The 23,792-nt window shown below is 42.6% G+C and overlaps 1 protein-coding gene across 5 annotated transcripts in view; it reads right to left on the reverse strand.

Annotated features, from left to right (window-relative positions):
* Window positions 1–16,685: 16,685 nt before the first annotated feature.
* AGTPBP1 (ATP/GTP binding carboxypeptidase 1) overlaps window positions 16,686–23,792 on the reverse strand; it is an 84,688-nt gene continuing 77,581 nt past the window's right edge. For all 5 annotated transcript variants that reach the window (XM_076362092.1, XM_076362090.1, XM_076362091.1 and 2 more), the window contains one exon: window positions 16,686–20,215. In XM_076362092.1, the coding sequence (XP_076218207.1) occupies window positions 20,038–20,215 (178 nt within the window). In that variant the 3' untranslated portion in view covers window positions 16,686–20,037. The remainder of the gene's footprint in view (window positions 20,216–23,792) is intronic.

The following is a 23,792-nucleotide window of genomic DNA, read 5'->3' on the forward strand; positions in this document are numbered from 1 at the left end:
AGGAACATTATAAAAGGGAATATTAAACACATGCAGCAGGAATGATAAGAAAGAAAAGACAGGGAAGTTAACAAGGATATACATGTCCTACGTGTTTGAAAGTATGTATGCATAGTTTATGGAGCTGTGTGAAATAGAGAAAATCAGATTCCATAGACCTACAAAAGCTGTGGTAACCTTGGTAAACCTTTTCAAAATAAAAATACTTTCAGCAAGTCCTGAAAAATATTTTCTTAGTAAGTCTAGAGCAAGCTGAAGCAATTCTCATTTTGCAGTATATTGCAAACAACCAATGCCGTTTTCCTTGCTGTATGCAGTTGTTTTATGAATTATGACTCAGACAGTACAATGTCTGCTAACTGGTAGTAAAATAAATTCTGCTCTCATGAGAAAGCTTAATGTAACACGGTAGGGTTACAGGATATTGCTCAGGCCCAGGGCATATTCCATTATGCAATATAATCATCCCCAAACCTCCGAAATTTCTTCACATGCATTATTATCAAGCATTTGCAATTGCATTTATTTCTCAGATAACAGATTTGGCAGTTTACTAGATTAACTGCAGTCTTTCTGCAGTGTCCTTTCTAGTCAGTCAGAGACACTGAAATTCTTATCACCTGCTGTTGTCTCAGGTGATGGTATTGCTCACACATCAGCTGTGCACAGGTTTCACTGTGCTGTTCTCCCCATTACAATACTAAGTCCAAAAATGAGTAAACAAGACTGTTTCAAGAAGTGAACAAAGTAGTTACTAGGTGTAAACTGAAATATAAATAAAATAATTAAAGGCTAGTATAAGCATAAGAAAAGATACACTCAATGGGTGTTGAGAATGCATGGCTCTGAGCTGATAACATAAAAATCTATGAAGCTGGTGAGATTAATGGGAAGTGAGAGAATGCGGCACTGAGCAGAAAACATGAATCTGTATCATAAAGTCACGCTTTACAGTACAGGATCAGACTGATACCATTCTGACTGCCTACTTGTGGTCTCCTGCAAGGACAGCTGACTTTACAATGCTTCATATTTGTGAGGAGAAGAACTCAGAGCTGGTTCATAGTCTGCTGTAAATGCTGAGGATTATTCAGCTGTGTATCCCAAAATAGACTAGGAGGAGATATAGTGCTCCTCCTGCTACTCTGACATACCTGATCTTTGGCTCTCAGCATTTCCTGCGACATCAGGACACCCTTTTTCCACCAGGCATGAACAATTTTGTAACGCACAGGGCTGGCTGCAGACCTTGACTTTCCCTGGGGACACTGGCTATTGCCGGATGAGGAGTGATCACGGACTGAGGCTGCCCTCTAGGCACCCAACACACCCCTGCACAACCAGAGAGAGATCAACCAGGCAGGTCTCCAGACAGACTTCCCCCTTAAAGGAAATTCTTTCAAAGGAGTGATGAACAGCAATGAAACATTTCACTCTGAATATGTCTTCCCTACAAGGATCATCAGCTAATGTGTAATTCCTGAGGTTTAACAGTGGGATCCTTGGATCCTAGTGCACTCCGTGCAAGTGAAAAAAGCTTTGCACTTTGCTGTCATTTCTGTAGGGTTCACTCGCAGCAGAGAGGAGCTGTGCTGGGGAAAGTCCTGCAGAGAGCACACAGTGGGGAGGTGGTGGTGGTGGTGAAGGGTGCTGGGGAACCGACAGCGCCCATCTGCTGAAGAGGGGTCTTTCCCAAGTTGGGGCCCGAGTTGCTGCGCCCATCCAGGAGGAAGGACAGGGATTTTGTCACTGCCCATGCCTTCCCCTGCCAGAGCACCCAGCCGCAGCAGCACCAACCTCTGCTCTGGAGCCACCGTCCTCCTCCTCTACATGTCAGCCTCCAGCCTCTCCAACAGCAATGCCACTGCATTACTAGTAATGACAGACTAAGACTCGGTCTGTAGTTTTCATAGTTTTATTTTCTTCTGAAATAATTAAATTGCTGCTGAAAGCCTCCAAGCCCCCTTGGGGATCGACGCGTGCCCCAGTTGCTGGCCTGGTGTTGCTTTTGCCAGCTCCCGGGATGCCCTGCTAGTGCCACTGATCGGGTGGCTTCTTGCATGGCAGTGAAGAGGCCTGGGGGCTGCCGGCCCTCCTCTTTGTGGGGCGCCGGGACTCCCCATGCAAGCGGTCCCTGCCCCAGCTGGGAGAGGAAGGACCTGCAGTCCTCTCCTCCAGCTTCTTGTGGGGCTCCTCATGGGTGTTGCTCCAAAGGGCAGTGACCGAGGTGCTGGGGAGCTCATCCATGGTGGAACCAGGATGGCTGCCAGAGGGGGTCAGGCTGGAGATGGGAGCCCTCCCCGGGGAGGCAGCAGGTCTGAGGGTGGCTGCAGGGCAGCCCTACTGCCCCCCGGCAGCATGGGAGTCCTCTAGGTCCAACCGTCAGTGGGCCTTCTCGCTGCACCAAAGCACAAAGAAGCCAATGATAGCAGATGAACAAGTCTGTGTAGTCCTGCGCGGAGTGCTCCAGCAGCTGGACCAGGGCCTCCTCATTCAACCCAAAGATGCACAGGCTGGACATGATGAGGTTGTCCGCCACAGCCCTCTCCCAGTGCTCGACCCCAAAGAGCAGCTCCAGCTCCCGGCGGAGCCAGGGCAGCACAGGCTTGAGGATCTCTGGGTGCTCCTGGAACAGGGACACCCAGACATAGGGCTGGAGGCCACCCAGAGCAGCCCTGGGCACTGGCCACACAGCCCATGGTCGGGAGGCTGTGAGGCAATGGGGAATGTGGGCATCCGGGCATCCGTAAGCTCTCCCTGCCTGCTGGACGACGACTGATGGCTCTGCAGTGGGTGTGATGACAACCTATGAGAACTCGTCATCCGCTCACACCAAGTGCATAATGGAGCTGATGCAGCTCTTGCAGAGCGGGCAGTCAGCTTTGCTCTCCTCCCAGTGCAGGATGCAGCTGAAACAGAACTGGTGGAGGCATGGCATTACATAGGCGACGTTGTCCCAGGTCTCAAGGCAAATAGGGCAGCAGCTGTCGAACTCCGTGACCATGCTCATGGTGCACTGAGGCAGGCTGGGGAGAGCTGGGGATGAGGAGCTGCTCCCCCTTGCCAGCGCTGCAGCAGCAGGTGCCGCACTGCAAAAGGAAAAGAGGCCATGGTCATTTGCTGGCCCGGGGAGGGTGGAAGGAAACTCTCTGGGCTCCTCCATGGCTCAGGCATTTCACATTCCCCCCCAGGAAAGGGCCAGGCTCCGGCTGTGTTGCAGGCAGCACCCCAAGCCCAAGTGCCTACCCCACAGCCACCCTGGGGTGAGGTGTCCCTGCACAGTTCACCTCTGCTGCTGTGAGCGTGCCTACTGGGCACCCCAGCTGCCTGAACCAGGCAGGGCTGGGGTAAATCCTATGACAGCTCTGAGGATGGGCACTGAGACCTGCTGTCAGCAGCTGCCAGAGAACAACCCCAGCACCAAGCCAAAGCCTTGCTCTACCCTCCAGGCCTCACAGACGCACTCAGCTGGAGTGAAGGCACAAGACAGCTGGGCGAGATGCTGCTGCCACACAGATATAAGCGTGGTCACAGTCCATCACTTGGGGATGTCACAGACCACTTCTCGAGGCTATCACAGGGGCCATCCTCACCCCCAGCACTCATCCCGGCAGCACTCCCCCCCCAGCACACGTCTCTGGCTACTGCAGTGCCACTGTCCGCTCCATCCCCCACATCTTTTGCCTTGTGCTTGCCGTCGGCATTTCACACCACTCACCAAGGCCTCGGCCATGACTTCCCAGGGCCCCATCACGTCACTCTGGCTATGGTACACATCTCCAGGCAAATAAGGCAAGAGGGTTCATTTGATAACACCTCGTGCCTCCCTTTGAGGCTGCAGGACAAAGTCCTGTGGGCTCTTCCCACAGTCCAACACTGCTGGCAAGCCCTCTGGGCTCCCCTGGTCCCTGCCATGGAGGTCAAAAGCAACACTTGGTTTGCTCTTGGGGATTTTCTCCTGCTTGCAGAGCAATCAAACGGTATGGCTGCCGCCCACCCCAAGCTCTGGGTCTCCACTTGCTGAAGGGAGTTGCACCCCACACCCCCCACGGAGACACCACAGGCAACAGTCACTTTTCCATCTGGGTTTTGGTGCTTGGTTCCTGCAGGTTTCTTGACCTGGGGTGGACATAACACTCGCACCCCAGCTGAGATGTGGGGCTGAATGGGGACCAGCATCCCCCGGTCAGTGTCTGCAAGGGTGATGGGTTGACACAGCGTCAAACAGCCCCCAGGGTCCCTGCCTGCCATGAGCAATCAGAGCAGGATTAGGGAAGAGGATGTAGCCTGGGCTTTTTCCTTGTGAAGTCTCAGTTTGTTCTGGGAATTCATGGACAGGAACTATTGCCAGTGCCTTTATGGGACAGGGAAGAAGATGCCCGCCATGTTGGTCCCTGTAAGAAACTCTCATAAAGATGCTTTACTTGTTACAAGCAACACAGAAGTAAACAAAATCCAGTAATGATGCCGTTTTTAAGGATTATCTCATGAGTTAAGTGAAGAAACAATTTCTGGTGTATACTATCCATTAAAGAGAGTTAAATTCCCTTTCAATACACTATAATATATTTGAAATGATTCAGGTGTTCTCTGGAAATTTTTCTTGTAGTAAGGAACTGCAAAAATAAATATCTTGTGTTCTGTAACTAAAGGGTGCTGAATACAGAATAAAACCACTTGTCTAGTTGTTGTGGTTTAACCCCAGCCAGCAGCTAAGCACCACACAGCCGCTCGCTCACTCCCCCCGGTGGGATGGGGGAGAGAATCAGAACAGTAAAAATGAGAAAACTCTTGGGTTGAGATAAAGACAATTTAATAGATAAAGCAAAAGCGGTGCACACAAGCAAAAGGAGTTCATTCACTCCTTCCCATTGCAAGCAGGTGTGTTCAACCATCTCCAGGAAAGCAAGGCTCCATCACATGTAACGGTTACTTGGGAAGACAAACGCCACCACTCCAAACGTCCCCCCCTTCCTTCTTCCCCCAGCTTTATATGCTGAGCATGACGTCATACGGTGTGGAGTATCCCTGTGGCCAGTTGGGGTCAGCTGTCCCGGCTGTGCCCCCTCCCAGCTTCTTGTGCACCCCCAGCCTAATCGCTGGTGGGGTGGTGCGAGAGGCAGAAAAGGCCTTGACTCTGTGTCAGCACTGCTCAGCAGTAACGAAAACATCCCTGTGTTATCAACACTGTTTCCAGCACAAATCCAAAACATCGTCCCATATTAGCTACTATGAAGAGAATTAACTCTACCCCAGCCAAAACCAGCACACTAGTACACCTGTACCCAAAAGGGCTTCTGTTCAAAAATCCACTAGAAAGATGTGTATATATCAGCATATATACTTATATATATCAAAAATTAAGTCTTGTGTGTTATCAGACAGATGGGTATTTAAGAACTGGGCTGCATTAGTAAGACTGTCAACAAGTTGAGGGAAGCAATTGTTGTCCCCTGCTCTACACTGGGGAGGCTGTATCTGGAGTCCTGTGATCAGCTTTGGCTCTTTCAGGGCAAGAGTTTGGCAAACTGGAGAAAGTGCAATGGAGGCCAATCACATCATAAGAGGGGTAGAGCATATGGCATATCATCCATTAATGGTGCTTACGTAGAAAAGTTATCAAACATTCTAGCTTATGCAAACAGGTAACGTGAAATGTCTGTAGAGGGAAAAGTTCTAGAGGACTAAAGCACTCTAAATCTGCTTATTACCTCAAGGATATCATCAAAGCTCTGGGCAATATGCTGTAGGGCAAGCTGAAACAGTTATTGTAGTGAAATGAGCCTCCGTATATTTGGAAGCTATTACAAACAGGTTAGGTGGCATAAAAATTCTGTTTCCCCTATCCAAAAATGTATTAGACAACACTGTGTTAAAAGTAATTTGAAAGGTGCCCTGTGATTTTTGTGCCTCTGGCATAATTTCTGTAGTTTCAATCTGACTATTTGCTTTGTTCTGTTTTGCTTTCAAAACCAATTTCTGCAGCCAGAAAACACATACATGTTTGGTGGACTGCTTAGATCTAACAGAGGAAAGGTGGTAAAAGTCACAAAAGCGATTCAGGTTGAATTCTGCCATCATTTGGTAGTTGGCTGGGATTAACTTGATCTTTCCCACAAAACCAAGAGGGAAACTGGTTAAAAAAAAAAGACACCAAACCAAAAAAACCCACAAACCAGAAGGAAATAAAAGGGGAGACACACCACACACCCCCTCAAAAACAAGTGATTGATTTGTGTCACACTGCTGAAGGAGATTGCATGAAAGCAGCTCTGAATTCTTCCTGAGCCTGAGGAGTGCAAGGAGACCCCGTGAGACCCCCCTGGAAGCGGCTGCTTTCATGCATCATGTGGTCTCCAGAGAGAGCCCGTGTCTTGCAGCTGGGTTCTCCTGCCAGGGCAGACCTCTGGCCCTCTGTGCAGCCCCAGAGCAGTGGGACCTGCCCTGCTCTCGCTGCTTTCTGCCTGCCTGCCCGCAGAGCCTCACCCGGCTTTGCTTCTCCCCAGGTTCCTGCTGCGTGCCTGAGGCATGCAGCCTGTGGCCCTGGCATTGGGACCTCACCATCCCCAAAGTCCCTATCCCATCTGCCCAGGACGTGCTTTCCCAACACTTCTCTCTCTCCACATGCCCACCTTGCTGTACATAGGACCTGACTGTGGGCGGGCAGCATTTGCCCTCCGTGCTGCACCCTGCACGTCATGGCCCCGTGGCCACCATGTCTTCTTCCGAGAGGGATGCCATCTGTCTGGAGAGCATCCCACTCCCAGGCCAGTGGGAGCACAGCACTGGGCTCAGCATGGCCCCCCCAGGCCACTGGACAGCTTCTGTTGAGGCATCCTCGGGGTGAGAGGACAAAGAACATGGCTTTGCACTGTGAAAATCAGCTCAGAGCATGACTGACATCCCTCAACCAGGGGAATCTGCTTTCTTCCTCTTTTTATTTTTTCTTCTTTTTTGTATAAAGAGAGTACTAAATCAAGTATCTTAAAGGAGGGAACTTGGTCAAGGGAACATCTACCCTGTGAAAACCAGGCTGAGCTCTTTACAAATTCCATTATTTCAATTCTCACCTTCTGTACTGGGTAGTTTATATTATAATCCATTACGTCTCAGAAGACCTCATAAGTAAAGCAAGAGCTAGTTCTTAAAACAGAATTTAAAAAGTTCTGGCCAGGACCTAAATTCAGGGCAAACAGCTTATTCTGCTTCCACTCAGAACACCATTAACAGGATGTTGTATCCTCTGCAAACCTGGGAAAAGTTGAGAACAGAAATTGTAGTGTTTTTTGGTTATAAAGCTACAAATGACCCCAGTCTTGTTTTTAGACATGCTGAATTGCCAAAAAGCTGTGTGTCGTATTCATATATCTTCTGTATTTCTCTGGTATTTTTAGCAATTTCTGTAGGAAAAAAACAGATGGAATATAAGAATTTCATTTTGCATGTTCACATTGCAAACAACTCAAGTTTAATTCTTTCTGTGGTCCATTTCTAGGCTAATGAGGTTCTGGATGACGTTTTTTATTTTACTATTTGTGTCATTCAAGAGAGCTACTTGATCTTTCATAACCTCAATTATGATGCCAAACAACAAAAACAAATGTCGAGTTTGCAATCCTCCTTCTGCTTTCTGGAACTTTGTATCTTCCAAGGTCTGTGGAAAGAATGACCGATTATCCCTTTTTGCTTTGACATAAACAGCAAACAAGAGTACGAATAACAGCCCATATAAAACCCTCTAAAATAAAAGCAATTTATGTTCAGAGCAAGTAAGGGATTTAACATTGGAGGTAAGCTTGCTTTTGGCAAGTTACTATTTTTTATTCTGCTTTAAACACAATTATTTTGCATACTTTCCTTTGAAAATAGGCATGAGATAAAAATAGAGCTTTGAATTCTTGCATGGGGATATTTTAGGGAACTTTGAGCTTTTTTATTACGTAAATAAACTAATAATATTTTACAGTTACCCTGTCAAAACATCTAAGTGCTCTACATACGTTAATACAAAGATGAAAAAGTTCGTGACAGATTTTTTGTTCTTTTTTCAACACATAACTTTATGGAATCATCTGAAGACAGTGAGATTAAAACAGCATTTACTGGTTGCTGGAGTGCAGTGAAAGACCTAATGCTATGCTCCACATAAAATTGCATTAATGTAGTAATAAAGCTGCATTCAAGAACTCCAAAGTCTCCTGTACAAACTCCATTCGGCCCCCATATGCTGACAAATTATGATGCAATCTTTAGGTATAAACTTTGTTTTTTCCCTGCATCTGTGCCTCGTTCACTGCATGAAAGAGACTCTTAATGAGCAACTATTCAATATGCTGTTTCATCCTTATTGTTCAGTGCGGGACCTCCTGCCTTATTGAATTCACACTATTCGAAGTGTTCTGAAACCAAAATCCTCAAATTCCTCGCAGGACTCTTAGAAACAGATTTTATAAAATACAGTGATGCTCATCACTGTATTTCTATTTAGTGAACTCAAAATATTAAGTAAGAGAGTGGGGGTTTTCCTCCATTTTTTTAGCTAGGACCTGGAGTGTTGAGAATTTAAGGTGCAAAATACCTACAAATGCTCAGTGCCCTTTGAGAAATGTGAAGCATTACACTCCACTTCATATATTCAGAACGAGCTCGCACCAGTTTCAGCAAGTGTTCTGGTGGTCTCAGGTCAGGCGTTCAGAAACTGGCACTCACCAGCCACTGAGAAGCCAGGGGCAGGTACCCGGCTAACTCCACAAGGCAGAGGCAGCAGTGGACACTAAATCCAGATCTTCAGGCTGGCATTAACAACTGAGGCTTTTCTGGTGATTGATCTGTGCTTTATTTGCCACACAACTCCCGTGTTCAACAGAGAGGAGCCCTTCCTACCTACACTGGACTCACTTATGACGTACTAACTCTCTTCCACATCGCTACTCCATAGTTTTCATAGACATTAAATATTAAAATACGTTTGAGTCAAATTTTTAAATTTCTTCTACAATCTGCTTAAATTTAGATTGTAATAAGTTTACATGTAGTTTTAAATAGGCATATTTTGCAATGGAAAACTATGCTCAGTGAATTTTTAAAGTTTCATTTAAATTAAAAATCTGCCTATAAGTTTCTACTCTTTGCAAGAATAGAGAGCATATTCTCCAAAATGAGACTGCTTACCTGCTGAACACAGAGTAAATTGCAAGTTCAAGGTCAGACATCTGAAAAATAAAAAACTGTTCTGGAATAGTGACTATACTTTTGGAGAACAGTAATATAGGCAAAGAGGTTAGAGTCAAGGCAGATAAACTACGTGCAGTCTCAGCACAGAGACCATGATATACTTGGATGTACGGCCAGGAAAAGGCTTAGTAGAAGCAGAAAAACTGGTATACTGCTGCCCACAGCATCAGGGAATCTGTGGGTACAGTGCAGGGCTACTGTACGGTCTCTGATGACCACTGCTGAACAGGAGCTGGTGACCCAAGGACAACTCAGAAAAAGCTGTGAGAATGAATCCAAGTTTAGGAAGATGCTTTACAGGAAAACAGGCTGAAGAAGTGCAGTCCACTCGCTTCAACAAAGAAAAGATTGAAGGACGACTTCCTTGTAGTGATTTCTGAACTGTAAGCAGGCAAAGACAAAGTGAGATCAGGTACTAGATGTCAACAACTGGATACGCTAAAACTAGAAAATGGGATTTTTCCTTGTCAACCATCAGAAGTAATTAGCAATTTAAGAAGTGTCCTCAGGATTCAGCAGCTCTTAGAATCTACTTCAGAGCTGAACTACAAATACTGCTGTCAGCCACCACTGGCCAGCTTGAGACAGGAGCTGATTGATGACCCTTTAAGCAGCATTAATGAAAGTAAGGTGTAATGGTGCCTCTTGTCCTGAAAATCTATAAAGTCTCTGCTAATTTGCAAGCAAATCATATAAATTATATTTAAAAGTAGTTTCAAAATCAGCTCTTTTGAAAATTTACTGCATGGTCTCATGCCACCGTCCCAAAAGTTACAAAAAATGGAATAACGCAGATCTTTCAGGTTTCTCAAAATCTGGAAACTCACAGAATATTCAGGCATTTGAACAGAAAGGAGGGAAGGGCAGGACGGATTTGTGGTGTTAGGTGTCATTTCTTTCCATGAGAGAGCATTACTGCCAGCTTGGAGGTCTGTCCTGCTCTTCCATTGTTTTACCTGCTTAGATTCCTACCTTTTAACTCTGCATTCACAATGATAGTTTAATGGCATCATAAACACACCTATTAAGTCTTAACAGGCATGCTGGATTTTCACTGGCTTGTGATTGTAGCCATTTCCACCTAGAAATACAAGATGTGGACTGTGGCCATCTATGGTCTCAGACACAGCAAACAGGGAATATTCAATAGGACAGAAAAACTGTAGCACAAAGCTTTCACAGGGATAAAACTGACACAGCGTTTCATTTAAGTGAAGATATTAAACAATATTGAAAATAATGACACCTGCATACACTGGATAAGTATGGTCTGTTAATGAAGGGGAAAAAAAACCCTCTTTTGCTGCAGGGTTTTAAACAATCTCTGGCTGCCAGGGGTAATTTTGTTCTGGCTAGATTAGCCTATAAATGGGTCCTCGTATCTTTCCTTGAGCTGTCAACACTGGCTGATGGCAGAGATGAGGTTACAAACCCTTTCCCTGGTTCAGTTCATAGGTCCTATGTCTTTTCCAGTCTGTGAGGAAAGAAAATTGTTAAACTTGAAATTGTGCCAGTATATAGAAACATACTGGATATTTTTTCTATAATATAGGTACCTCTAGTATCACCTTGTTCATAGGTTAATCACTGACTATTCAATAAATAAAAGACAACAGCGTAAATTAAAACAAACCAGAGGAAGAAGGTACAGGAAAACATCATTTTAATGATTCTTGGTAGCATTTCATGGTCAATACCTATTGAAGGACATCTCCTTCGCCACCTCATTAGGCCAAGGCCTGCCTCATCGTTAGAGGCACCCATTCAAAGAGAGCAGTCACCAGGGAAACATGGTATAAATATGACCTTCAGTTGCCACTCACAGGGCTGCCTGGAAAGGCTCCTGCCCACAAACAAGCAGCAACATTTGCTTTTCTCCTCCAACACTTCCACGGCTACCGTGTGCAATCTTCTGCTGTTTATTTGACTGTAAGATATTAACTGGCAGCCAGATGTGTATGGTGAAAATAATGGAATTTAAGATGCATAAACAGGAATTCTGTGTAAAAATAAGGTACAGCTTCTCCTCAGAACAGTCTTGCAGCTTTGAAACATGCTACACTGCTGAATGCCACATGGACTGCTTTTTCACTTCTTTACAAGCTTTCTCAAGGGATTATTCGAATAACTGGCACCATGTGGGGATGTGAATCTTTTACATATGTAATGCTATCGGGCAATGCATTCTAAATGTACTACCAGTCTTCATAAGCTTTTATTATAGCAATCAATATTTTATATCCTTACATGATGTAATATAACTGCCCTTCCCAATTTACAAACCATGGGCTGGAAAATGGTACGTTTCTTCCACGGTATTGACCTACATTATAAATGAAGCTTTAAAGGACATCACTAAAAAGACGAAGAAAGAATGGGCTTGGGTTTGTGCTATACATGGCTGTAGCCTTGAAGTGGCAGGTGGTCTTTTGTAGGAAACAGTACCGCTTCTTCTCTCAGTATACCAGAAAAAATTTCTGTCCTATCAAGACAATACTGAAATTTAATTAGCTTAAAAATGAATTAATTTGAGAACCTGAATTTTAGAAATTCAAAGTTTTAGTGATTGCAGAAATAATAGTGAATTTGTTGTACCTAAACTGTGTCATGTCCCCTTCTCCCTTTTTTTTTTGAAGCACTGAAAATAAGTACATTTAAGCTATTTGAAACCTCTTTGCCATCTCCTTAATTTGCAATACCATAACCTCTTCTTTTCTTCTTTTGGCATAGTTTAAATCCTTAGCACTTAGAGGTATATAGAGCCTTTCAGTTGGGAATGAGAAAATGCCTTTCTGAATTTCCTGAGAGTTACTCAGCCTCCAGCAGACACATTTGGCTTAAATGTCTCTTCCTGCAAACCCCAGAGCTCAGTCAACACATAAGGCTTCCCACATGGAAGGCTGGGGTCTCAGACACATTCTTTCCACCCTCAAATTTGACAAATACTTCTAAAGTTTTGTTGAAGTACTCCATTTATATTATTCCATTCACATGAGCACCTGCTAAGGGTGAACGTAAATCCTTGTGATGTAAATCACTAAATTTAACAGGGATAACTTTGTAGGTGGATCCTGGTTTTAAGGTGATGATTTTAAGTTATAAAGGAACGCTTATGTCCCATTTTTGTAGAACAAAATTGTTTTTTCAGGTTGAGATATTAATGATACAGCTGTCAGTAATTAAAGATCTGTATAAATATAGGAGGGAGAATGTTAGAAATAGAACACACAAGCCATAACCTAGAAATATGCAATTACTTGGGATCCCTGGCCCTCCTGCTCACAGAACCATATGCCCAAGGATCCTGCTTCCGTGAACTGGCAGTTCTCTTCCTGAAGGGCCAAAATTTGGTATGATTCACCCAAGTGGGTTGATCAGTGATTGCAAGACATGTTAGGACCTTTCTTTTGGGTCCATCTGTTCACACATCTTATTCTGGGTGCAAAGAGACGCTGCAAGCAGGATATACACAACATAAAAGCATAAAGCAATTATTCACTGGCTTGCATGGCAGCTGGGATTTAGTGAGCTGCTAGGCAAAGCGCCAGTGTGCTGACCACCCCAACAAGGCTCTGGGGGCCAGGTAGGCATTGGTTCCAAGGGCAGAGTGGGCTCCTGTGGGATGCTCAGCCCCACAGAGAGGTGCCTGCCACCAACACGCTGGCACCGGCAGCTCAGCCTGGTGACTCCCACCTAGCTGCCCTCTGGTTTTCCCCTAAGCTTTCTTGGCTGGTGTTTTCTTTCTTGAATCCTTGACCCATCAATGATCCCATCTCAACAACCCTGCTCCTGCCACCAGCATTACCTTTCATATTGCTGTGGGGATGCTCTCACAGCTGTGCCAGTAGCCTGATCACAGGTCAGGCAGCGGTGCTCCATCAGAGCCCCCAGCACATGGCCAGTCTTTGCCATGGAGTGCAGGGAAGCTCACGGGAGGGATTGCAGAGAGGGAGTTTCACAGGCGGCCGAGGAGTTCCTCAGGCCCCATTTGCCTCTGCTGTCCACATACCAGAAATAAAGGAGGTATTTCCTGCGTCCACCTTCTTCCATTTTCTTTCACTGCCAATAGGTGCTTTGCCCATAGCCACCTTGCCCTGGTGGACAAGTCACGGATGAGGGTGGTCAGTCTAAAGCACTAGCCTATGTGACCCTTAAGATTGGCAACTTGTAATTTATCCTCCTCTCCCTCTCCCCATACCACAGAGCACAGCTCAAAGGCAGAGGAAAATCTGCCCACAAATCTTTAAGGTCTGTGAGGCAGATGCAGCCAGGTGAACTATATTAAGGTGAAGACTTCTTCCTGTGCTGTGAATGACGGCATTTTCTCCTCAACACAGGGAGCTGTGCGAGAGGGAACGCCAAATGACTCGGCTTCCTTATAGAATTAGCTGACCAGGAGCCACCCCTGCATGAGTACATCAGATTTGATCGACTTCCCTATTAAAATTTGGGTCCAGGTGCTTAGCATAAAGGGATTTGTATAGTTAATAACTTCCTGAATTAACTCATTCCAGTAACACAGATCTGAAAAATTATTCTTTTGAAATATAGTCTACTTCTGTTCTAGACATTCAGTCTTTGGACAAAAGGAACAAGTACCTGACATACTGAGTAATGACATACTGTATTTAAACAGATTATTTGGGGCTCCTTCTTTCCTTCTGGAACACACTCAAGGTGTACATTTGATAACAACAGAGTTTTCAAGCAATCCTGACTGATGTGATTCATAACAGAAAGCTTTTGTCAACGAGGTCAAACCCAAAAGCAAGAGGGAAATGTCACTGGCTAATCACTTAAGCTAAAGGATTGGCTTGATCAGACTGGATGTTTTAGAAGAACAAAGTAACCTAGAGCAGATGTGGATTAAATTGAACTCATGTAAAAGCGTACACAAGCACAAGATCTGTGTAAATTGAACTTGTCCCTTTTGTGATTATACATGAGCTGTAACAGCAGGATGACTGTTGCAGAGCATCTGCAAATTCTGCAACAGTCTTCACAGGACAAAAAAACCCAGACATACGTTATTTTGGAATACTGTCTGACCCAGTTTAGGGCTTTTCATTTGGCAGTGTATTGTACTAAATTAAATTAAGTGGGATGCTGGATCAAAGCCAAGTATTAAGGCAGACCGTTGGCTGAGGGTTTGTGCGAGACTCCTCATTCCAGTTTGTCTTCACAAAATGTACAACCGAGCCATTTTAATCTGTGGGGTCAGCTGGACTGCTTGTATCATTCATAAGATCTATGTAAATATGGTACAATTAAGCAAATATTATACAAAATATTAAAGATCATCTGTCTTCCTTACTCTGTGCTTCATGTCTTGTTTATGCTGAAATATTTTCATGTTCATTTTCTTTTGGGAACGACGTGAGCATGAATGCAATGCTGCTATCTGAGAGTGGTTTATGTTGCCTTAATAACTAGCCAAAGAAGACAACAGTTCTGCTTTAACCCTGAAAGGCTAAGTGAGGCTTGGTAAGAAGAGCGGTCTGCAACCAATCAAGTGATGAAAGACCACCCCAGTGCAAAGAAATTCAGCTCCGAAAGCCAGTAGCCTCCCAGAGCTGTTTCAGGTGCTAGGGTTAAACCTAAGAAGACTGCAAGCTGTAAATAAAACATGGGATGGGTGACCTGGGTTCTGGCTTCAGCCTGCACTGCCTTTCCCAGCTGCCTGGAAGGCAAATAACCTTTGTTTCATTTTCAAGTTTGAGGGGAAGCAAGACTCTTGTTCTGTAAAAGCTAATCCCCTGCCTCAGCCATTCCTGGGCCATGGACCTACCTGTTCTGGGGCAAACTTCATTATGACCTTGACAGCTTTTCTAATAAGCTTAGAACTTACCTTAAATTGAGACACCTTATGCAGATTAAGCTGTATGAAGACCTCTACAATAGTAGAGACTCCAGTTGCCTTTTCCGGGGGAAAAACACAAAAGAATTGAGTAATAGAGTGAGTTACTCTCTAAATACATGACAAGCAAATCTAGATCTTTTTCTTTTGAAGTGAGCAGAACAAAAGATAGGTAGGCGTAGTCTGGGGTTTGGAAAAAAGTTCTTAGTCTGTATTAAATTGTGGAGATCCTTTTGCACATTTATTATCTTACCTTCATAAGTCTGGAGGGACAGTGCAAAGAAGAGTCCTATTTCAGGTAATTGTAAGTCAATCTCCCCACTCCATGTTAACAGCAGTGTTTCGTGTATGGAAATACTATTGTGGAATTTTGTTACTTGGCTTCTTTTATTATCTAGCATTCAGCCCAGTGAAAATTTACAGTAGTGCTATGTGGTGCTGCTAGTTTAAGTATGTATTTGTCCAATCTACCATGAAAAATGATGCATGCTAAATAACCCCATTCCAAGAAAGAAGGGCACACACTAAGCACAAACATCTCATGGTAAGAATGCTGCGTAGGCAGCAAAAAGCAGAAGCTGGTTGGCATTTGGTAACCATATAATTTGGATCAACAAATCCTATGGTGTGCTGTTTCCTTTGTTGCTGAACCCGTAATTTTCAGCAATGATTATTTTTGAACTGCTTCAAAAGCTGTACTAACAATATTATGCTTTTTACCAAAAAAAAAAAAAAGATAATTGCACCTACCTTTTTCTAATAACAGAAGAATTAAGGGTGTGTGTTTCATAGTTATGAAGTATTTCACAGGGACTAAAGAAATTCTCTATATGATACTATTAAAAATAGCCAAGCCATCCACAATTTAAGCTAATGTATTCTTTACTAGGTGTCAAAGCTGTTTAGCATTTCAGATTTTGAAGCCCTTCTTTCAAAGCAATCGACAGTTAGTTTATTTAAGCAAACAAGACGCAAGGCCACATCTCTAACGCTTGACATCCTGATGACCTTAGAAACATTAAGATCGCAAAAGTGACATTGATGATTCCTAGTAACCACTTGCTCTCTTCATACAGCTCCATACAACTAGATCTGCTTTTATCTTAAGCTTTCCCTCAAAAATTTGTCTCAAATGTTAACATTGCTACTGCAAAAATATAAATAATAAAAATAAGTTAGTCCTCAACTGTAGTCTGAGTTGAATTGTAAAGGGATGACTTATTGAGAAATAAACTTGTGTCTTTCCTAGATCAGACAAAAAGTCTGTTAGCTGTGTAGAAGAGAGAGACTCTCACTGAAAGACTCTCCTCTTTTGTATGCTCTGCGATGGCCTTCATTGCGGTTCATCCAAAGTCTTCATAAGTTTTATATACATTGATAAATATTAAGCTTTTTAAGAGAATTATAATTCAATCTATTAATATGCAAATGGTACTCTAAGCCTGCAGCACACTGACTTTAACTTGACAGAGAACAAGAATATCCTCCTTTTTGAAATGCTAAGCACACCCCAAGTCTTATAGGTACATTGCTGCAAATGCTATGATGAGAAATCCTTCAAACATTTCTAACCAATAATGGGGAAGCAAAGTGATTGTAATTAATTCTTTATTATGTATTTTTATTAATAAGTATTGTTATTTGGGGCATGCAAACACTGCAACAATTATATCTATCACAGCATTACAACAGAAACTATCTGAAACCTTGAATTTTTGCATTTTGTGAAGTGTTTACTGCTACTGAAGTCTTATTTGAGATTCAAACCAGTTCTCCCTGCTAAGTCAGGCTGATACAGCAATCCACCTCCAAAAATGAGCAGCCAAGATTTTGGCACAAACTGCAGTCATAGCTCTAAGTTACATTACACCAGGGGATGTCACCAGTGAAGACACAATACCAAAATTTGTGCTGCAACTTGAATTATACCTGGAAAGGGAATAAAGAAATCCATCATCCAGCAATTATTTAGAAGCAAGACAGTAAATAACACAGATGTAATTATTGTTTATAACCTTATTTGTTATTACTGGAAAAAGATTTATCTTCTTTTCCTATACAGAATCAGTCATGCGTATAGTAAAGAGCATCACTTAAAACTAGAAACACATTGGAATGCCAATGCATAAAATCAAGACAGTCAATTGTCTGGGACAGGCCATGCTAGACGACTGATTTGTGACAGTTCAAGAGGCTGCCATTCTTTGCTATCCATTCTGCCCATTTATTCAGGGTGAACGCCCTAGTAACAGAACGGAGCATGTGCTCAAGCCTCAGCTATTCCATTTTCAGCTAAATACCAGACTTCCCACCAGAACACATAAAAGGGGATACCGGCATGTCTCTGCCAACACCGCTGCAACAATGGCAACATGTAGTAGAGAAGGGATAAACAGTGTGAAGCAGCTACCACTGTGGCAGTTCTTCCCATGAACAGGCATCCCTGTGAGCACGAATGGAGACTCTCACCTTTCAGAAGGCACGTTAAGAAGTGCTGCAAAACGTGTAAGAGGTAAACGGCCTTTGCATTTTCAACAATGTGTAAGATAAGGATGAAGTTTCACTCCTGCATCGAAACTGCACTGGTAGAAGTTCAGACCCGCAACTGCCAGAATGACATCTCATCTAATCAAACGCATACATCTGATCTAATGCATAAGTGCATTAGAATCTAGTGTATAAACGCAACATTAGAGTTTTAGGAAAGTGCCTGTTATCCTGAGCCATTATATAAGTTATGAATAACTCCTTCTTTGCACAGACTAAAAGCTGTAGAAGACATGAGAAGAACATATATGCATATTTACTCAGGATGAAAAGATGATTTTGTACTGCTAAGCCACAATTCTTTCTAAATGGATGAAGTACATTTCTTGTCTTGCCTGTAGTACGAAAATAGTGTTCCAGGATTAATACAGATTCATATGAAAACTAAGGAGAAATGCACAATGGGGTTAACTAACATGTGGCATCCTGCACCCCCTGAAATTTAAGTCAAAATTATTTATGTAAGGTACTAAAGTGCGAGTCCTTAAGGATGAAAATCTATTTATACAGATAACTAGTATAAAACTGACACAGCAATATGAGCATTCTGCACTGCTCTCATTGGGCTGACTTAAAGAGAAAGTTCAAATTCTGTAGCAAGGTTAATCCTTCTGTTTGGCAGATTCCCAAATTCCTCTACAGTTTCAATGCAGATGGCTCCTCTTCAACAGAGTATTAAATAAACTTTCTTATTTACAGTATGTAGTTCACAGAACACAAGGAATGATAATTTTTGCCAGAGAGAGAAATTTATAAAGGGACAAGAATGTAAATGTTTCCATTATACCCTTACATCTCAAAACTGCGTGATTATTAATATCCATTTAAGCCTTTAAACAAAAATACAGTAGCGCATCACGAGGGATCAAAAACCCTTCCCCAGTTTCAGAATCAGGATGGTATGGACAGGCATCACCAAACAATGCTGCATTTGAAACAGCAGATCCTGGTAAAAATCCATCTCCCAACTGAGAAGCATTCATACAGTTAATTCTCTTCAATATTTTTTTTAATCCTTCTACCAAAGGCAGCCTTCCCCTCCAAAATACAGTTTTATTTGCAACAGTAAACATACACAAAGTTCTCATCAGTTAAAAACCTGCTGTAACTTAGAAGTGTTATTCTTCATGCTCTTAAAGCCCTTGCACATGCAGCAGAAAATGAATGCCACAATTGGGTCACATCAAGTAAAAATCATTTTGCAAAAATATTTTTCATTGCAAAACATGTCAGTTCTGTAAACAACAGGGTACAACTTCATTTCTCTACTAGATCTTATTCTAAGCAGAGGCAAGAGGCAATAAGAATTAGTACATGACAGAAGATGAAGAAGTGTAAATCCCACGCCTGGCAGCTTGGCTTTAAACATGAAGAATATAGAATCACAGAATAATTATTCAGGCTGGAAGAGACTTCAGGAAGTTACAGTCCAACCTCCTTCTCAGAGCAGGGTTAACACTGGATTGAGACCAGGCAAAAGATGTTTAAACCAAAATGCACCTTCCCTCTTAAAGCATTTGAATTGGGTATATAGTTAATGTGCCCCCAGTAAAGTGAACTCTAACTACGTGCATATTGAAGAAGAAAAACTGAGCAACTGGTTAGCTGAACATACATACAACAGTGTACACATCTAACCACTTCTTGTAGTCATGTACACTTAAAAAAAACCCCCTCTCCATATTAATCCATGCCTATTTTATGGGAAAGAGTTTTATACAAGTGTATAGTTCTTGTAAGCACAGGCTGCACTGGTCACTGTGCAAAATTCCTGAACTGTGAACAGACATTATATATTTTCACCTAGTACTGTGGCAAAACCATATAATCCTCAGAAGCAAGAAACAAGTGCAACAATTCATACATCACTTCTCCATTTTTAATTTAGTAATTATTGAATGGTTCCAGAGCAGGCACTACATTACTTCAAACACAGTCAAGTATCTTTGAAATAATGTTGAAAAATAACCTCTTCACCTCAGTATACACACGCGCATATACATACACATACACAAATTAATTTAGAAAATCTGTACATACATATTTTTCAGGAAGCAACTCAAAGAACCATACCACAAAGAATTAGTTTCTGTACTCTGACACACCACAAATTATAATCCAATTTTCTGAAGATAGGGTTTAAGGACACAAAATGCCATGCGGTGCTATTTAGTAGAAAATGAGCCGGTAAATAGATTTAGCTACTTAGTGCTAAAAGAAAACACAGAACTTAAATAAAACAAATGCCAATTTATCAGAAATATTTATTGTCCTTGAGCTAGGCAGGCCCCAGTTATTTGTGTTTCCTTAAGCTATCCCCTTGGTAGACAAGAGCGAGGAATTATTTGACTATGAAAATCCAGGATACTTAATTTCCTATTACTGGCTGCAAAGATGGTTCAAGAAAGGAGTATCCTTGTTGAATCTGAGTCTGAAAGTCCATCTTCTTGATTAAGTGCCTCATAATCACCCGCATTATCAGCTACTTCAATGTCTTGATCATCATTACTCTCTGCACTGTAATCAACTTCTTCAAGGAAGCGAGGCTCATCTTCATCCAAAACGTATGTAGTGGGGCTATAATGAACAAGAAGTTGCATGAATCGTTAAAAGTTTTATTTGGAACAATACATTCAGATCATGCTCTGTTCCTATCCAGACATACAATAATCCAAAAATTACCTCAGGAAAGGGGCTGTTTACCTGAAACAGTATCAATTTTTTAATTGGATGTAAAACAACTGAGAGCCAAACCCATGTTTGTAAGACCCTGAACTAGTCAGTCAGTCATACACAACTCGTTATCCAAATGTGCCATGACCAATTTGCTACACATTATAGACCTACACTAATGGCCTGTAAGAACTTCATAGAATTATAGCAGTACAGAAGTTGTTGCAGAAGGATTGTTGTGGGTTTGTGTGGCAAGGTTTTGGTAGCAGGGGGGCTACAGGGGTGGCTTCTGTCAGAAGCTGCTAGAAGCTTCCGCTATGTCTGATAGAGCCAATGCCAGCCAGCTCCAAGACGGACCTGCCACTGGCCAAGGCCAAGCCCATCAGCGATGGTGGTAGCGCCACTGTGAGAACATATTTAAGAATGAGAAAAAAAACCCTGCGCAACAGCAACTGCAGCAGGAGAGAGGAGTGATAATATGTGAGAGAAACAACTCTGCAGACACCAAGGTCAGTGAGGAAGGAGGGGGAGGAGGTGCTCCAGGCGCCAGAGCAGAGATTCCCCTGCAGCCCCTGGTGAAGACCATGGTGAGGCAGGCTGTCCCCCTGCAGCCCATGGAGTACCCCACACTGGAGGAGGTGGATGTGCCCGAAGGAGGCTGTGACCCCATGGGAAGCTCATGCTGGAGCAGGCTCCTGGCAGGACCTGTGACCCCATGGAGAGAAGAACCCAGGCTGGAGCAGTCTCTTCCTGAAGGACTGCACCCCATGGAAAGGACTCACGCTAGAGAAGTTTGTGAAGAACTGTAGCCCATGGGAAGCACTCACATTGGAGAAGTTCATGGAGGACTGTCTCTCATGGGAAGGGACCCCACACTGGAGCAGGGCAACAGTGTTAGGAGTCCTCCACCTGAGGAGGAAGGAGCGGCAGAGACAATGTGTGATGAACTGACCACAACCCCTGTTCCCCATCCCCCTGCACCGCATGGGGGTTGGAGGGAGGGAAAATCGGGAGTAAAGTTAAGCCCGGGAAGAAGGAAGGGGTGGGGGGAAGGTGTTTTAAGATTTGGTTTTATTCCTCATTATCCTACTCTGATTTGATTTGCAATAAATTAAACTAATTTCCCCAAGTTGAGTCTGTTTTGCCAGTGACAGTAATCGCTGAATGATCTCCCCCTGTCCTCATCTTGACCCACGAGCCTTTCGTTATATTTTTTCTCCCCTGTCCAGTTGAGGCGGGGGAGTGATAGAACAGCTTTGGTGAGCACCTGGCGTCCAGCCGGAGTCAACCTACCACAAGTATACAACTACATAAAGAAATAGCAGTAGCTACAAGGTATAAACAAACTAAAAAACAGATGAGTCTAAAAATTCAATTGGGAAACTCTGTATTTTATTAAAACACACATTTTACTGAAAAGCATTGTGAGCAATTACACCATACATATCAGAGATGACAAAACAAGGAGTCACGTTTACGCCTACAACTAAGATTAAGTTCCCATATGAATCACTTGACTCGTATCAGGCCCTCACACACTTGCACGCAGTTAAAATTTGTACGTTAAGCCTTGCAACTCAGAGGCAGTGGATTTAAGGCACTGAGCCACTGCCCACAGAATGGTCTATACCCTTAACTAACGGCCTCCAAGAATAAGAGGACTAACACCTTTAGTGTTAACTGGAGAAAGGTTAAAATATAACTCTCTGATCCTCTCACCTCCCTAGGACAGGGCGGGGGGGAAGTGTTTTCCAGACCCAGTTTTACTAACCTCCCTTGGGACATAAAAAGCTATCTGCTTAAAAGCACTAAGTGTTCCTAAATATTTCATAAGTAATTTCATATTCAGATGAAATCCTAAGAAGGTTTTGTAATGCATTTTACCTAATAATCAAATCATACAAAACTCATACAAAACAGTGAGAATGTTCTTATTGAGAAAGATGACAGGGTACTTGTAGAATTGTTTGCAGATTAATTTTTATGAATTTTGTCTTAAGGCACACAACAGCCTAGCTTGGCTGTGGCTTTAGAATTAAAAGGATTAATCACTGCTTCTTTCTGAAGGTCTTTTAGGAGCTTAAGTGGACCACCTGAAATTTGCAATGCAATCTCTATTCAACATAAATAAATTTCACAGTATTCATCCTCTACTTGTAGCCTCAATGACATGCTACACTATGTTTTGTGCTGTTGACAGTTAATTCAAATATTGGGAGAACAAACGAGAAGAATTGTTAGTCCTAGTTTAGAAAAAAAAGGACAGAAGATCTAAAATAGTAAGAAAATAAATTATCAAAAATTCAATTCAGTCACAGTCTCTGGATTTATGTTTAAAACAATCTGTATCATGGTTCACTAAACAATCTCATACTCATTAAGCCATGCAAAAAGGAATGCCCCACAAAACTGAATACTTTTAAAGATTATTTAAGTTGTAACTAGGGCAACAAACTACTATGTTGGTTAATAAACTGGGTGTTTAAAACAAAATTAGGAGAGACAGAGTAAGGAAAATAACCAGTATCTTTGCTAAGATGCCTCCTTCATTTTGCAGGTGGGGAACCCAACATGCCGTAAGGATACATGCTTTGCATGAAGAACCTGTGGTAGAACTAGCAAAGGAATACAATTTTTCTGTGCTTTCATCCTGTGACACTTTCGGCCCTAGGAAGTCACAACCCACCAACCAAGTGACTTTCCCCCACCGAGGTTGGGGGGAAAAAAAAGTTTAAAATGTTTAATTTATTTAAAGAACAAAATGAAAGGAACTTCACCAAATGTATCACATTCCAACAAGTGCACAGCTTTTTTGCAACTTCTGCTTCTAAACACTTAACAGATACTGATTTGTTAGCTTTCGGATGCAAGGAATCCACACTGCAATTGCAGGATAGACTGTGTAATTCAATTCACAGGAAATGGAGCCATTAAATCTGAATGTTGGCCCAATATTAACTAATAATTCTGAATACTGAAACAGAAAACTACAATGAGCTATGCCAATGACAAGTATTTTACTAACCACTGACAGTGGGATGTTAATGCATTACAGTAGGCACTTAAAAAAATTCATGTTAGTGAGGTATAATATACAATAGTAAAGCTCTTAAAATTCTATACACTCTTTTTAATAAGTGTCATTATTTGGAAATTAAACTCACATAGCTGATCCAGTTAAAAAAAGCAACCAGCAAAACCTATTTTAAGGAGAAAACACAGAACTGGACACACAAGCAAACAACATAGTTGACCTCTTTGAAGTGGCTTGTCAGTTCATAGATTATGTCCTATTTTATATTGACTTGAAAGACACATGTATATGTATTCAATATATATTTTTGTTATATTTGTATAAATTTATTTTACTTATTCATGTATGCGTAAGCATGTAGGCATGCCCCTAACTTCTAGAAATTCAGCCACTGTGCAGAGTCTTAAAGTCAGTGTGTCTGATGTAACACATTTTAGACATTTGCTC

Source organism: Aptenodytes patagonicus, chromosome Z (genome assembly GCF_965638725.1).
Source record: "Aptenodytes patagonicus chromosome Z, bAptPat1.pri.cur, whole genome shotgun sequence".
Lineage (NCBI taxonomy): Eukaryota > Metazoa > Chordata > Aves > Sphenisciformes > Spheniscidae > Aptenodytes > Aptenodytes patagonicus.